At 45.2% G+C, this 17,288-nt stretch overlaps 1 protein-coding gene across 7 annotated transcripts in view; it reads left to right on the top strand.

Annotated features, from left to right (window-relative positions):
* The window catches only part of LOC119023459 (WAS/WASL-interacting protein family member 1), a 43,658-nt gene that overhangs the window by 18,445 nt on the left and 7,925 nt on the right, over positions 1 to 17,288 (top strand). For 2 of the 7 annotated variants that reach the window (XM_037105399.1, XM_037105402.1), the window contains exons 2-7: positions 11,574 to 11,779; positions 13,382 to 13,436; positions 13,591 to 13,681; positions 13,779 to 14,221; positions 14,580 to 14,732; positions 16,018 to 16,179. In XM_037105399.1, the coding sequence (XP_036961294.1) occupies positions 11,655 to 11,779; positions 13,382 to 13,436; positions 13,591 to 13,681; positions 13,779 to 14,221; positions 14,580 to 14,732; positions 16,018 to 16,179 (1,029 nt within the window). In that variant the 5' untranslated portion in view covers positions 11,574 to 11,654. Of the gene's footprint in view, positions 1 to 7,547; positions 7,746 to 7,865; positions 7,961 to 11,573; positions 11,780 to 13,041; positions 13,128 to 13,381; positions 13,437 to 13,590; positions 13,682 to 13,778; positions 14,222 to 14,579; positions 14,733 to 16,017; positions 16,180 to 17,288 lie in introns of those variants that run through there. The other 5 variants (XM_037105401.1, XM_037105400.1, XM_037105405.1 and 2 more) reach the window with 5 other exon arrangements.

Below are 17,288 nucleotides of genomic sequence, written 5' to 3'. Positions count from 1 at the left end.
CGGGAAAGGGATGATCCTGACATTGTAAAGACCCCTCAGAGATGCTCGTAAAAAAAGATGAGGACGGAGCGTGCTATGAGCAAAAATGGTAGTCCCCCCCCCCCCGTCACCATGCAGTTATGAAAGTGTTTGTCTGACAGCATTCACACTGCTGCATGTTTCGCTGAGATTTAGCAACAGTGCACAGTTTCAGGCGAAGGGAAGCGAGCCTCAGGCCTGTGGTCTCTTGCTCCCTCTGTGTCTCTGACAGGGTTAGGAGTCTTTAGCGTGGAAATCGTCATTAATCTGCTCCGCGCAGACGAGTCAGGCAAAGCTGGGAATATCAAAAACATATAGGGAGAAGTCTCCCTGGATCATTTGAAATCCTGTTTGGATGTTTCACCACATTGCAGCTGAGAGTTTGAGCCATTCCTGCGCCCCGCTTTTCCTGCGTCTGTCTCCCTCGTTCTTTTGTTCTGGTGTTTTCCTCTCTCCTCTCCCTTTCTCTGTCTTTTCTCCTTCTCCGACGCTCTCGCTGTGACTTCTTTCTCTCTAGTCCGCCTGTCTCTTTCTTGCTTCTCTCCTCTTTTTGGTGCTGGCTGGGGGATTGGGAGGGTTCCTCCAAATTGGCACACAGATGAATAATGCATCTAAAGCGAAAGCACAGAGCTGGGGTTGGATATATCTGTCTGTCAGACTCTTTCTCTGTATTACAGTTATGTCGGGAGTTAGGCTGATACTTCAGAGGAGACAAAAGATGCTCATCGCTCGTCACCCGGCTTCCCATTTACTTTTCCCTCTGTCATTAGCTCATTTTCAGCAAACCTGCTTGTGCATGGTAACTTTGCACTGCGGGTGCCGTGTAACTTGCACACGCATGCTGTGCGAGATTCTCGGATTTTTGGAAGTTTTTCAAGAAGGCTAACGGTTGTTTTTGGCTACGACACACATACATAATGCATGTGTGGGATTTTGATTTCATTTGATTCTCTGTCGCTGCATGCATGAATTTCTGTGTGTGTGTGTGTGCGTGCGCGTGTGTGTGTGTGTTGTGTATGTTTCTTGCTATTCCCAAACTGCAGCGTTAAAAAGCAAACTGCACTCGTGAGCATAAGCTCACAGTAGCACCATCATTAAAGTAATGAGCAGGAAGTTAGCACTGAAGTCAACCATAAACAGAGGGATAGAGAGAGAGCGGGCGTGGACGAGGGAGAGAGAGAGAGATCCCCAATCCCATAAGGATAAATCTTAAATCCTGAATGTTGCTTCTGACTCATTCTGGTTAATTAAGTCGAGTCAAGTGAGAGGAAAATGGGGTCTCGCCTCGCTTCAGTCTGTGGGATCAGCACTATACTGTATGTGCGGCTTATGAAGTCTCTCACTGGAACTGTCCTCCGTGCACTCAGAAAGCGGCGATAGAACAAACTGTTTCCAGTCTGTTCCTCCTATTTTTTTATTAGCTTGACCCGCGCAGCCTCTTTACACATGGAAATCTCTCACTTCCCCCTCAGGTTTTTAAATTTACATACACGCTAAGAGTAAATGTGCCCATTCACAGTTGGTTTTTCAGGATGTGCACGCTAACAGTTTTTTATTTGTCACACTTCATCATTTCGCCTCCATTTATGGTAGACGTTATTTTTTTCGCTTTGCGCATCCTGCACTCGGCGGTTTAAAACACACACACACACACACGCACACATCCACCCCGAATCTCAGAGAAACAAAGAAAATCTGTCGAGCAACCTTTGGGATCGTCTTTGTTGTTGTTATGGTGGAAAGATTTCGCCATGCGACACAGGATGAGGCAAACGGGTGAAATGTCAAAAAAATCCTGTGTAACTCTAAAAATAACACGGCACAAGGGTTTGCCATTTGAGGAGATCACAGGAGCTCGATTGGGTGTGGAACAGATAAAACAAACAGCGCTCTATACCCAACAGCAACCGGAGTGGAGCTGCCAACTGTCCTCTGCTGAGAATAGCAGCGAGTGGATTTTACAAATGTTTATGTATTTAACATTTTAAGATTATGAATCTTTTTTTCTTTTTTTCCCTCCCAGTCTTCATGCCAGATATGAACGTGGCAGACGAACAGCAGGAGTCTGTGCGTTTGCTAAAATAGCACCACGGCTACACTGCAGCTCCACGTGTAGTCGTATGCAATACAAAGCCTGTAATTTATTTATGTACAAATTACATAATACTCTCTGATGATGCAGTGCAAGTGAAAGTTACCAAAATGTCAGTCTTAAAGGGGCACTGCGTAGCTTTGTGGAAGAGATTCAAACTCAGAACGTTGACATTTTACAGTATTAATGAGGTGATAATAGAAACGGTTCTCGGAGGAAAATAAGGGCCCAGGGACGCTGTTTGAAGCTAGAAAGGTGGCAGGGTCCGCCGGATATAAACAAAGTTAAACAGAGTGTAATTGTGTTGTCCTTTAAGGTCAGTTTGTTATTCAGTTTATTCAGTCATGAAAACAAAGAGAGTTTATTATTATTCGGTTTGTTCAGCATTAAAAAAAAAAAAAAAAAAAAAACCTCAGTCAAGTGGAGGGAGTTGATTCAGGTGAGGAGAACCTATGGCCACTGGATGAAGAGCTGGAGGAGGATCAAATGAAGGCCTGAAATGATAGCTGACAGCAGGGAGGAGACGGTTTTAAGTTTGACAGCAGAGACATGATCAGCTGACAGCGTTCAAGGCAGAATCTGGTTGGCTAAACGGATAGATAACGCATGAAGAAACGCCCAGTTCAGGTGAATGAAGGGAGCAGGGAGAGGGGCGAATGAAAAGATAGTGTTCCCGATTGAGTTCACGCTGAGCTTCATTTGTATTCAAGGAGGTAAAAATGGTTTTATTTTCAGATGCCGTGCCTTCACTATGAACATGCAGCTATCAGTTGGCAGTGAGAGAATGTAACGTACCAAGTACATATACTCACTTACAATATTGAGGTTATGTGCTGTACTTGAGTATTTCCATTTTCTGCTCCGTTATACCTCTGCCTTTGGAGTCAGTGCGTTTGTGTCGACAAAAGACAAAAACCCCATATATTTGGCGTGAAGTCGGGACACTCTTCAGCTGTGATTGTTGTGACAAAAACTAGTATTTTTATCCAAAATGTGATCTTTTCTTAGCCCCAACCCAAGTGTTTTTGTTGGGCCTAAACCTAACCACAGCATAAGCACAGCATTGTCACAACACTGAACCTAAAGAAAAGTACACTGCCATCATTTATTCTGGTGATTTGATGGGTACTTTTGACACAAAAGTACACTTGATATCAGATACTTTTAAGACTTTCACACAAGTTCAAGTCGTAGGGCTTATTTGCATGTTTTAACAAAGTGATATTTTAACGCGATATCTTTACTTTTAAGTTCTGACTCTGGTCATTTTGTCCAACTGGATATATGGGGCCATACATTTGAAGCATCTGGCAAATCAGGTGAAGCCCCATTTAGCTGTCAGCTACGCTCAGATTAATTAGCGTCAACTTGGATTTTGGCTGTGAGGTTAGCTAACACAACGGCTGGAGAAAAGAAGACAAGAGCAAATACTTTATTCATTTATTTATTTATTTATTTATTTATCACAAGCCATACCATCGTAGCAATATTAAAAAAATAAAAAAATAAAAATTCACAGATCCTCGCAGATATTCCTCGTGTCTTCCAGCCACAGAGGCCACGATCGTGTGTAATACTACTTGTTTGGAGATAACCCCTCACTCGTCACTTAATACTCCGCCTCATTAAGAGAAGGATGTTGCCACGAGCTTTGAGCAGACGCCAAATCATATTTTGCTTATGAGATTAGAATGTTAGGCCGGGACAAATAGCTGAGCAGGTTGTGTTATCTGGATGTGTTATATGACCGCCTCTAACAGGTCACTTTGGGATAGGCACTAAATCGCAAACTGAATTTCCAAGTGGCGGTACAAGGTCTTAGTCCTCAGTGTGTGTGCGTGTGTGAGGCTTAGAGATAGGCATTGCCGCTGATGGCTAAAATGTCAGAGGGTTAAGCTGTAACCCCCCCACACACACACACACCGCTACCACCACCGCTGCCGCCCTCTCTCTCTCTCTCTTTTTCCCCCTCTGTCTCCCCCATCACTCCGTGTTGTTATGCACAGTGCAGTGGTGTCCCGCGGGGCCGGAGATTGCCATGGACATGATGTGATTTCTCGTCTCCTCTCAGATGTAATGCGCTGTAGCCTGGGCCTCTGATGAACTTGGCTCGCAGTGTTTGGAACACAAGTCGTCCTCTGCGCTCACCATCTTTTTTCCTTCCATCATCGCCATTTATTTCCGTCCATCACAGATTACGCGCGCATCGACGCCTGATCTTCGGCTATAGCGTGATAGATGGAGGGCAGGGTGCCTCAAAGGTTCATATCCAGTGACAGGTCAGCGCTGAAGAGGTGATAATTGAAAATATGTCATACCGCCTGATGAGGATTTTTAAGCCTGTAACTGATGAGCTTGCGTCGGGCTCAGTTAATTTAATCTATTGAGCGAGAGTTGTGCTTCACACTGCCTCACGCACGCAGTAGTCTTCGTATCTCGGCCGCTCGCTCCATTGTTGCCCTTGATAATAATCACTTAGTTGGATTTGTCCTAATGTGATGACAGAGACTGAAAGCTGCGCTCAGGAACATGACGGGAACTTATCGGCCTTGTGAATCTCCGGCTACAATTAGGAAAATTGCATGGATGCCGGCTTTGTTAATCCTAAGTGGAGATGGGAAAAGGAAGCCTTTTTTCGGGTGAATCTTTACGCGGCATCACATGCGGGCAACTTTGGGGTGGGACGTACACAAAAGGGCAGTGACCAGTGGAGTGTGAAGATGAACCAGAGTTTTCTGTTCTCAGGTGAGGAGGAGCGCGAGGTCACACGGGTCACGTTCTGACAGTGGACAGGTAGGAGGCGGTCGTGGTGTTGTCAGCAGAGATGGAGAAAGTGCTCGGGTCTTCTGCTTAAGTAGAGGTGCTGACACGCCTGACAATAATCATATCATCATTATTTTGACAGATACTACCATTGGGATATGATTCACAATCACTGGGGATGATTAATGTTACGATGGTGTGATTTTGGCTGGGGGTCCGCACCAAACAAGCGTTTTCCCCCTAACATCTGGAGAAACGTGATTTACAGGCAGTGACATCTCTGAAGCCCCACAATGGCTCTTTAATAAAAGTGACACATTTTGCCTTTATCAACATTTTTTTTTAGCTGATTTGATAATATTTAATGAATCATGAGGCTCTTGTAGAAATGCCACTAGCAGAAAATTCTGCATTTGAAATGTCATTTGAGTACAGATGTAATCAAGAAAATGTACTCAACATGTTGAAAGTTAACCTCCCCACACGGTCTCGCTCACTGCTAAATTATTTATTTACACGTTTCGATCCGTCAAACCTTCATCAGGTAACATACGCACGTGTTGGAAGTTTTTATGAAAATAGTGAGAAATTCCGATCACAAGTTCTCGCCGCCCTCGCAGTGCTTGTTTTCTCCAAGCACCACTCCCAAGTCAAAATAATTGAAAATAAAATCAATTAAATTCATTAGATGCGTTATTTAGACAAATCCTAATTTGCGAAGTGAGCTGTAAATGAAACTGTGAAGCTGTTAGTTGGTGTGGGGCAGAAGTGGAAAGTTTTCATTTATATAGCACCTTTCAAAAACAATGTTACAAAGTGTTTTACAATAAAAGCATATGGTAACAGCAGTCCCAGCACTTATAATTAAGAAGGTATTTAAAGGAGGGTGGAGGAGGAAGACTGTCCAACACGTGATACAGCTTTTTACTGAAGTGGTCCCTCCCCTCTGTGAGCTGTGTACATTTTGACTTGTGGAGTACTGCGCATATGTTTTGGCAAAATGTCCCCATGAAATACTGTCTGTATGCAAATGAACACCTCCACAACAGTGACACCATAAAACTCTCCTCAGTCATGAGATGTGACCCCGCTACAGCTGAGAAAACACTTACTTCTCTGGAAAGTGAAATGCTAAAAATACATTTCTGAAGAACGGGTTTTACATTAGAATCCATCAACCCCTTAAGTACTTCCGAAACCCGCTGAGCAGTTGTCAGTTCACCCGAATCACACGTAAACACACGTTTTCTCTGACTCTACCTCGTGGCCATGTTGCAGACATTTTCACTTATCCGTGCTGAGGTTTTGAGATACCCATCTCTGCAAGTTCTGTCACTAATACAAAGGAATGAATGAAGGTTCGTTCTTGCTGTTCAAGGCTGTGAAGAACAGAAGCGTGGCTTTCAAGCTCTGACTGTCAACAGTTTTCACAGGGACTTGTTTCTTAGGTTGAAAGTAAATTCCAATTAAAACCGCTCTCAACAAGGCTTGCGGGTTATGTAAGTGAACAACTGGGGCCAAACTTCAGAAAAGAGACGGAAAAAAGTTGGAGATTTTTCGAAGTTGGTCTTTGTCTTGAGCACAAAAAAAAAAAATTCTCAATCAGCGCTGGAGTGTGCGATATTTTTTTTTCCTGATCACATAACAGAAACAAATGATCTTCACAGGGATGTCTTAGATATTTTGTGGGACGTTTAAAGCAACATTTTGTAGAAATTGGCATTTTGTGCAATGTTTTGGATCTACGGCTCTCATAATTTGGGTGCGTTGGAGAATGCAAACAGGAAGCACAATGTAGCAATGCAGTTAAAAGATAGCGATCTTTGGCTTACTTAAAACTGAAGAAAAAGACCTAAAAACGTGATGATGATTCTCCCCCCCACCCACCCACACACACACACACACACACACACACACACACACACACACACACACCTTCCTCTGCCAGTGCCAAAATAATTTTAAAAAAAGATATTCTTTTGTGTCCACTTGGAGCTCATGTGCACGCAGCATTTGAAAAAGACTGACTACAGTCTAATTCAGGGCAAATTATGTCACTGGTACAGGCAATGTAATATAACAAGTATTTGACCATCTGGCGACCCTTGGAAATGTAACTTTCAGCCCCCTGGTTGAGAACCAATGTGCTGGATGATGAAAGTCTGTCAGTCTGCATATTGTTCATCCATATTTAAAGGGAATCTTGTAACAGTGCTTATAATTATACCTTAAAAGCGGTTTTCTATAAAGTTAAAATGTACTGACAACCAATTACTTGATGTTGAGTTATTCAGATAAGTCAATCGATACTAATTAAATGATCAAAAAAAGTATCTTTTGACTCCATCAATTCCCTGATTGACCCTAATTCCTCTCTTCCTTATGCTTCTTCACTTGCTGCTCGGATTATTCTTTGCTGCTTGCTGATCAGACGTCAGAGTACCTGTTACCGTGGACTGCTTGAAGAGAGCCTCCCGGTACACAGAAATGAGAACGGCAGCTGCACAGATTCCTTTAATTTCAGATGACTGTAGGGAATCACCTAAGAAATGCTGAGGTTAACCTCAATATGCTTTATATAAACTCAGCCTCCCCAAAAGCTGCCCAGGTTATTCTTTGTGCAGCGTGCGGCTCCGTCGTTATTACACTCAGCTCTGACGTTCGCAGACAGAGAGAGAGAGAGAGAGAGAAAAAAAAAAAAGCCAAACCGACATCTTTTGTCTACTGAAGGCATAAAAAATTGATAACAGCTCATGATGTAATTGAAAAAAATGTTACTGTAAATGCAGCTGAAATCAGGTTACGCTGCTTATTTTTAAACCTCAGAGAAATGTCCCACTTTTGAAGATGCGCCGCGATCCGAGAGACCCCGGTAAGAAAATCTTCACAGTCAAAACGCATTCGTTGTTCGTAGAACAGCTTCTTGGTAAATAACGAACTCATTTAAATACCTAATTAAACAGATGACACGTTGAAACGCCGTGACGTATGCGTTCATTTTGCACGGGGAAAAACTCGGCGTTACGTTACCAGGGCTCGGTTGAATCCTGCTGCTGGAAAAATCCTTTTGGAGTTAACTGACATGTGGTGAGATCAGACGGAATGGGGAATGATAGACTACTTTAAGAAACTGTTACAGGCGCGCACACACACACACACACACACACACACACACACAAAAATCAAATGAAATGGGGGTCTGTTTGAGCTGAGAGCTGGAAATTAAGGATAAAAACTGACTATCTCAACAAAAAAAACCAAAAAAAACAAACAAAAAAAAGTTTTAGGGCGCATCAGATTGAGCTGATTTCTTTCCAACAATGCATTTTGAGTAAATAACTGGGTGTGGGAGCAGCAAGTGCAGGCCTGGCTTTTGTTCAGTATAATGTTGCATAATGAAGAGGCCTGTCAAACCCCCCTCTGTGGGTTAAAAGTACCGTCGGGTTTGACTTTTGTCGTCGCACGGTGATTGTCGTCAGTTTCGCAGCACAGCAGCCGCGTGCTGGCGCGCATGTGTCTGCGCTCTGTGATCTCAGAGGCGCGCAGAGGAAACCTTCCACCCTGTGGTTGCGCTGCACTGCTGCATCCTGCGCGCTGCTCTCGCCAGCTCTGCTGCTCGCATCCGCCCCTCGACGCCGTCTTCGCAGCTCTCAGTTTGACCTCATTATCGCCATCATTACCATCGGTATTAGTAGCTGCACCCTTCATCGTCTTCACCCCCCCCCCGACATCTTTATTATAATCACCAGCAGCAGTGGCGGCAGGGCTATCACCACCAGTCGTCATCATTCTCAATATGCTGCTATTATTGTTGTCATCAGTTTGCTCCTAATGTTCTGAAAACGGAGGCAGACGCTGGAATGAACACTCTCGCACCCTGGCTGTGTGTCACTGCTGTCGAGCGTGCTGCAGGGGCGTCGCGCAAAAGAGGTGGTGTGTGTGTGGGGGGGGGGGGGCAACAAAAAAAGCCTCTTCTCCTCCTCCTCCACGGGCTTGTTCGACACTTGTGAGCTTCACATACTGTTAAGTGCTCTGCTAGACATGTGCTCCCCGTCCCTCATTGTGTTGTGTTTTTGCTGGCGGTTTCTGAAGCGCGCCCCCTCCTTGTATGTTGTTTCTCCTCTGAATATTTCAGAAAGGGGGGGCTGACAAAATGCAGGCAGAAAACAGACCGCTGATGACCTCCTTCTCATCGCCTCCTCCTCCTCCTCTTTTTTTTTTTTTTACCCCCCTCCTTCTCCTTTCCCCTCCCTGCGCTCATCGCACATTCTCCCAGGCTTCCCCGCTATTTCTCTCACTGTCTTCATCTTCTTCGTCTCATCACTCTCTTTTTCTCTCTTCCCTCCCCCGCTGTTTATCGCAGCCTCCCCTCCCTTGCTCCTCCTTCGCTTTTTTTTTTTTTTTAAGTGCGCTCCCCTTCTTCCTCTCTCGTCTTCCCCCTCGGCGTCTTGCATCTTTTTTCCCACCTGTCTGTCCTTTCATCCCACTCGTTTTGCTCCTGTGTCTCATCACCCGTCCCTTACCCCTTCGCTTTCATTCACTCTCTCTCTTGCTCCACACCGTTGTACTCTGCCTGCCTGCCTGTCTGTCTATTCCATAAAGGGCTGTCTGAGGCCTCTGCTCTGCTAATTCATTCGCTGTGCATCGCCTCACATATCTGCAGGGTCAGGCAGACAGACAGAGAGGGAGAGAGAGAGAGAGGGGAGGAGGAGGAGGAGGAGGAGATCTGGTGGAAGAGAGAGGGAGAGGGACCAAGAAAAGAGGACATGGAAGGGAAAAAAAAAAAAAAAGAGATGCAGTTTTATCTCCAAGAAACAGAAAGCCAGAGCCAGATCCTGTGGTGGTGTATTCCACAATCTCGTATACAGTAGCTTGCCATGACCTCCTTCTGCTCACTGCCTGCTTTGTCATTTCAGATCCCCGATGTTCAGCTTTCTCTCTCTAATCTAATACTTTAACCACATTGCTGCCATTGTCTGTGTTTATAAAGGAATGTATGTCGCGTCTGTGTGTGTGTGTGTGTGTGTGTGTGTGTGTGTGTGTGTGTGTGTGCATGCATGTGTGTGTTGTTGTGCCCCTGGGATGTGTGCAGAGGCAGTGAGTGCAGGTATTGTCGGCCGTTTTTAAAAAAAAATTCCAAATGTCTCGCGCTGATAAGTCAGAAATCATGAACACATTCGTACCTCAGTCTGAGCGTGCTCTCCTGTTCAAGTGAGGCCCTACCTCAGGAGCCGACCGCGGAGAGCTCAGAGTTAGCCTACTTACAAAAGGGAATGTTTTCATGCTGTATCATGGAGATTTACACATCACTAATGAAAACAGGGGCGCACAACACAACACTTACGAGGTAAGGACGCGCGATGTGGATATTTTTCCAGCCGACACCGATAACTGTTAATTACCTGTACCACCTGTACCTGTACCATCACATCCAGTTTCTAAACTGTAGTAATATTCCAAAGCTCTACTTAGATACGTTCTTCTTTTTTTTCCTTCTTTGTCTTTGTCTTTTTCTTCTACTTCTTTTTCTTCTTCTTCCATGTCTCCTTCTTTATCGTCTTCTTCTTCCTTTTGTTCTTCTACACCTTCCTTTTCTTCCCCTTCGTCTTCTCCTCCTACTTCTTTTAGCATCTTTGTCTACTTCTGTGTTCATCGGATTGTCAACTAAAAGTATCGCTGCACTTGCTAAGTCCATAAAAAGCAATTTGTCTTCACATTATCATCTCTATCGGCTCTGAGTTCACATCCATAAAACTAATCCTTATGTCGAGATTAGGTGTAACTTAATATTTACACTCAGTGGATGCCAACTAGCTGACGAAACTCACATTGACTTTGCTAATATATGACCTGCTTATTTTGCAGAAATATACAGTATGTCAACTGCAACTGTCATATAAATCCAGCTGAGTAGAAATGCATGCAAATCCCCCTCAGTGATAATTGTGTCTGAAATGAGTCGAGTGTGTGTGTGTGTGTGTGTGTGTGTGTGTGTGTGTGTGTGTGTGTGGAGTGGCTGTGGATGGGTTTTCTCTGCCCTTGTGTTTCAGAGCGGTAGAAGAGAAGAGGTGTAAGAGAGGGTGAAAGCGCTACCTTGTTTGTAGCACAACAACTCACTACAATATGTACCACTGTTTAAAAAATTGAAAATCTTGTTTTTTGAGGCGTTTGAACCGCTGTTAATTGGAGGGAAAAAGGCAACGCTCTGCCAGGAAATGTGTAGCAGCAGTGGATCTGGTCCTTCTGTCAGTGAGACACTACTCTGGGGAGCTCAGTAGGTTTTTTCCTGTTTTGAAAAAGAAAAAAGAAAAAAAAACTAACACAAGAAGTCTCTCTGGCTAGTCAAACGAATGTTACGGTTATCATTTTGATCTTTTTTTAACAACAGAAAACGAAAAGGAGTGTGATGAAACCTTTTTTGGTGCGCTCGTGCTAGGCTGCCTTGTAAGGTGTTCTATTTTCTGTGCATTATCCTCCCAGTGAGTCAAAAATAGAAACTGATATGTCAGAAAGAGACAGTGACAAAAAGCCAGAGGCAAAAACCGAGCACACACACACTCAAACACACACCGTTTCACACCTCGCTCTGCTGCCGCATTTCTCCCAGTTTGCTCTTATCTTTCATGTCACTCATATGTTGCACTTTTTCTTTCCCTCTTCTCTTTCTCTTCTCTTCCTCCCACCGCTCACATGTCTGCAGGTTTTCCTGAGCAGACGGTCTGTGTGGCAGAGTTCGAGCTCGAAGTGGAAGTGAGTGAGTAAGCGAGAGGGAGTGGGTGTCATGGATGACGGAGCAAATGTCGAGGACCCGACCTATCAGAACTTGCTGCTCCTGGGAGCCATCGCAGCAGCGTCCGCCTTCGTGGTCACCATCCTGATCGTCCTCGTCTGCGTCGGCTGCCAAAGGTGAGAGCAACGGAGAGGGCGGGCTGAAATTTTAAAACAGCCGAAGGTTTATCAACTCTTGCTGTCAGCGTTCCGTGCCCTCCCGGATCACTCTCATCATGCACTCCTCCTTTTATGTGTCGTTACTTCTTCTGAACTCTTCTCCTCCCTTCCTACTCCTCCCTTCACCCGTCCTCTCCGTCTCTTTTATCCCCCACCTTGAGTGGAGTGGCAGTAATGAATGTTAATGGCTGCGAGTGTCAGATCAGATGAAATGATGTTTACAGGACACGGAGGAGACAGGCCGGGCTGAGGAGTCAGAGCAGCCTCACGTCACCCCTCTTAAGCTGACTCCTCAGCAGGCAAAAGCAATGGAGCACCCCGCGGTTTAAAGAGGATCAGACTCCCAGCCAGGCAAGAGCAATAGAACAGCCCAGGGTTTTTGTTTTTTTTTTCTTCTTCTTCTTCCTTTTCAGAACCCTCAGGGACCAATCAGAGGCTGCACTGTGGCTTTGTTGCCATGGGATACACAGATAAGGATGTAGAGAAATGTCAAAGCAGCTCATGTCATGGAAGTAAAATCACACAATTGTTAAGATCTAAAGAATGAAACATGTGCCCCCCCCGACCAGATGTCGGTAATGTGGAGGAGCCGAGCGTTCGGTAGTTCACCAGTTCATTCTCACTTTGTCATCTACAAATGCCATGAATTCTTCATTACTATTGATTTTCCTCTATTGATTCAAAAAGCACCCTCCTGCTCCGGTTATCTTAGATTCAGAGGATTACGGGAGATATCTTATTAGATTATGATCTAAAATAGAATACTTGTTTCAACTCCTATTTCTTCATGCCGTTTTTTACCTTCAGCCCCCTCCTGTGCCATGTTATTATGAACTCTCAGAGGGGGGCTCTCTCCTCGCCTTCTCGCGGTCCCCTTGGGGTACGACGGCCATATGTTTGTACGAATGAGTTCGAGCTCACTGGAGGAGACGAACGGCGAGCTCCAGCGGCATGGATCTCGCACAGCCGACCGCGGCACTTCTTTCATTGTCAGGCAGCTTGTGTGATTAGATGGCACACGTGTAGGGTTGCCTGCACCTGTTTGCAAACCAGAGATGCTATTTTCTGCAACATTGTGTCTTTGCAGCTTGCGTTGCTTGAGAGGTGGAGAAAAGAGGTGTGGCGGGGGGGTAGAGCAATTCTCACGTTCGCACCTGCACTCAAGAGCTTCTTACTTCATCTCTCTCTCTCTCTCTCACCATATCAACCGTTTCCTATAGCTACCAGCAGCTCCAGGGATCCGCGTAACACACCGCGCTACATGCATTTGTTGAACGTGGTGGCAAGTGCACAACAACTACAAAGTGTGAGTTTGCTCGGCCTTATCTCTAAGAGAAAAGGGAAAGCGAAGGACATCCTCCGCCTTGGCAAAAATCCTGAGTCACGCTCCGCCCGCTGTTTCACTGTGCTCTTGTTATTAACCAAGGACTTTTATGCCCCAACCAGGGTTGGATGCTGATAGTATCTATCTGCTCTGAGCGTGTCTATGTTCTCTCTCTCTCTCTCTCTCTCTGTCCACCGGCTCTCATTGACCTTCCCCACTTTGATGTTTGATGTCAGAAAAAGCAAGAGCAAGCACCCCCCAGCCGGAGAGAAAGGGACGTCTGTAAATATGGTGAGACATGCTTTCATTTTACTCCCCCGCCCCCCCGACAAGTCCTCATCTTCTTCTGCTCTTTGCCATGTGAGCTTTCTCTCTGGTCGAACACAGATGCACATACATGTTGTGCTGGCATGCCTGTATTAACCTGTCCACACGTCTGTGACAGCAGGGCACCCTTCGACATCCTAAACTGAACTCCATGAGCAAATCTGACACCAAGCTGCATGAGATCAATCGCTTCCCCTGCAATGGAAACTGTAAGTTATGAGTGACAGTCTGTGTGGGACAATTTGTGATATACAACCCAGAGCTGTTACTATTTCAGTCCTCCTCCTCCTCCTCTTTTCTGTGCAGCTGTTAGCAAGAGCCGTCCAGCCAGCATGGACCTCCTGCTCCTCCACAGTCGGCGCTCCCAGACAGACCTGAGGCCCTCCCATGGGCGCCAGCTACCCCAGATCCCCACCAGTCCCCAAGGATCTGGCCAAGGGGGAGGAGGGGAAGCAGGAGGAGATGGGGGAGGAGGCGTTGGCGGAGGAGGAGGAGGGGGAGGAGGGGGTGGGGGAGGAGGAGGGGAGGCTAGAGACCACACCTACACAGAGGTGGGCATACGGAACAACCCCACCCCGACCCACTGCCTGGACGACGGGCTGTATGAAAGCGTAGGTGTCCGCGAAGGTGACGCAGGCCCCAAGGTTCCCTCCGCCCCTCCGCCAACGTCACAGAACACTCCGGCTACAATCAGAGCGGCCCAAAGCCCCCCAGCCCAGGCCAGCGGGGATCGCAACGGGAACGGAAATGTACGTACATGCAGACTCTCTACAAGGGAGCACCACACTGTCGTTACTCAACAGGTCCCACACACATGCCAAGCTGTGCCAAGCTGTACCTGCAGATGTAGACGTGTTACCTCGCAGGCAATCAGTGTAACAGCTGTGACAGAATTTTTTTTCTTTTGCGTGTAGTTTGCATGAAGATGGCACGCGTCCTCAGCTTGTTTATGTAGGTAAGAAGTGCTGGAGCCCCAGATGTGCAGTTTCAATGACATTAGCTCCAGGCCCTGTTTAGAGTGCGTCGCATCAAGTTCTGTGTCTTTGCGTCTGTAACTGACTGTTAATACAAAACCTGATTTCGTATCCTTGTCTTTATTCCTCACAGGGTAGCAGAGGGAACGGCGCCATTAACGGGCCGATAACAGGAAGAGGTAATGGTGCGGGTGGGGTCAACAGGTCCCCTCTGTCTTCTGTCAACTCCCTGGCCATCCAAGATCCAACTGCAGCTGAGTATGCTTCCATACGGAAGTTCAGAAAGGTACAATTTTACCGAACTAACATTTTTATCAAGGTTATCCAGACGGTGACTTAAGATGAAAAAAGAATACACACATGGGAGAAGTTATCCTTTAAAACGTGCATTGAATGTTGTAAAAGGGTTTACGTCAATCCAAAACATTCTTTCCTAAACCCCCAAATTTTAGTTACTTAAAAGTGCAAAAACAATAATAAGTGAACAGTGTAAGAATATGCTCCAAAATGAAGGCACACCAATGTTTGCTGAGTGTCCTGTACTTAACACACTTAGCCACGTCGGCTTGCTGCAGGTGCTGACCTTACAAGTTGAAATGAAGGTCCCGGAGCAACATTAATTATGATGTTCCAGGACAAAACATTATTATGAGTCACAAAGCCGTGACATTACAACAGCGTGATTCGTCAGCTGCAATGATGGTCCTGGAACAGCGTTAATCACGGTGTTACAAGAACACCAACATGGCGATATCAGATACACCCACATTACATCATCTAACACACAATGAGAGACTCAATCACTGGTGTTTTGGCATTTCTGAAAGTTGTGTGATTTGATTTGATTGGATATCATTTACTACAGTGGTTTTGGAAGCGCATATGTCAACCACATTTGCAGGCCCTTCTAAAATACAAGGATTTGCTCCTTTTCTTTCTTTTTGATGATATTAAAAGTAATTCTCTGGGTTGTTGAACAGTTGGACAGACGGCTGGACAAAAAAGTGTGATGAGCCTTTTCCACAGTTGAGTAGCGAATAGGTTAATCATGAAAATATGGCTTCCAAAGTAGGTGTTAGTGTGATGTTGATCAGCCTGTAGCAGCGTGCTCTGATAGATACGATCAGCTGTGGTTAGCAGATATTGCAACATACACAGCCTGTCAGTGGCACAGTGTGGTGGCATCAGACCGCACTGAATCAAAAACGGCAACAACTTAAGTCTTGTGTAATTAACCTTTGCAGGTTTTGTCCATACCTTCCATACATCTTAGGAAGAATTGTTCAAGTTAGGATCACGTGTGCACTGAGTGGAGCGGTTTGTTGATTGCTAAACCTTCAAACTGCACACAGATTTATCTGGCTCCAAAAAAAAAATATAATATAATATATAAAAAGTAACATTCAAGTGCCCACGTTTGCTTTTAGGTAAAATATATGGCAGAGAAAAAGGAAAAGTCAGCTCACATCAAGCGGAGAGTCCAAATTTGACTTAATTATGTGGATTTCTTGCTATGTTCTTTGACTGACAGTGTTGTATGTAATGCTTTCACTGGTGACTCAACACATCAGGTCGACAAGACAAACAGGAAGGAAAATAACGGGGCCGACAGCCAGTCAGACAGCCAGTCGAGTGTGAGTGATTCACCCTCCACGGCTCCGCCTCCGCTCCATCGCAGTCAGGAGTTTCCACGCAAACCCCTGGAGCCGTTTCACCTGCACTCCTTCCCAAAGGTACAGAAATCATTGGATCGATGCGGTTCGCCAAACATCCTCGTGGTTCGTGTTGCCCAACCAGCCATTTTGGCAAACTGTAGGTCTGAGTGTTTGCCACCAGAGGGCGCTGTCCACAAACAAACAACTCTTTACAGTCACACTCGAGGATGGATATTAATTTAGTGTCATAATTTCTTCTCACTGTTTTTACCACACTTTTTATGGTAATCATTGTTGGTGTCAGTTATGTGTATGAGCAAAATGACAAACAGTAAAAGTCTTTTAAGATTTTGTCTTCTATTTGAATGTTTCAAACTAGGCCTGAACCATGTGCAAAAACAATAATGTTGGGATTATATTGACATGTATCGAGATCGCACTGTGAGTCACGATTTTGTGTCCCTGTGATGCCACAATGCTTCACACATAATACAAATGCTGTGACACATTTTACCTTTACTGAAACAAACTGCTGCTCCTGTGATTTGAATTTTGCTCTTGGCCATCCTACGATTTCAATTTAATTTCAATTATTATTTCCAGCTCCATTATAACCACATAATAGAGCTGTATTTGCCGGCTGGGACGTGTTTATAAACAGTCAAGGCCGCAGTTTGGGGAAATAGAAGGACAATGATCGGATAGTACTCAGCCTTTCCTGTGGGTTAGCTGGCACACATATCCATTTTTCATGAATGTGTGTAAGGTTATGTGTGTTAGTGTGTGTGTTAGTGTGTGTGTGTGTGTGTGTGTGTGTGTGTGTGTGCGTGTATATGTGTGTGTTTGGCCGAGCATTAAACAGGTGACTTTGCCTTTGTATTTGTGATTCAAGCAGAGTGATAATGGTGTTAAAACAGTTTTGTCTTAGCGTGGACATCAGCCCAGTTGTTGACCTGCACTTTTAATCTGTTCTTGCTAAATCCTTGTTACTGTGTGTACATGTTTGCGTGTGTGTGTGTGTGTGTGTGTGTGTCTTCCTTCCCTGTGCTTCGCACCACACGAGAGTGGCCAGAGTAAAGAGTGGAAGGATGGATTATGTAAGAGCTTGGCAGACTGCCAAGCTGCCTGTGTGTGTGTGTGTGTGTGTGTGTGTGTGTGTGTGTGTGTGTGGTGTGTGTGTGTGTGTG

This window comes from Acanthopagrus latus, chromosome 7 (assembly GCF_904848185.1).
Source record: "Acanthopagrus latus isolate v.2019 chromosome 7, fAcaLat1.1, whole genome shotgun sequence".
NCBI lineage: Eukaryota > Metazoa > Chordata > Actinopteri > Spariformes > Sparidae > Acanthopagrus > Acanthopagrus latus.
Note: the sequence above shows the minus strand (reverse complement) of the source record. Positions and strands in the feature narration are given on the sequence as shown.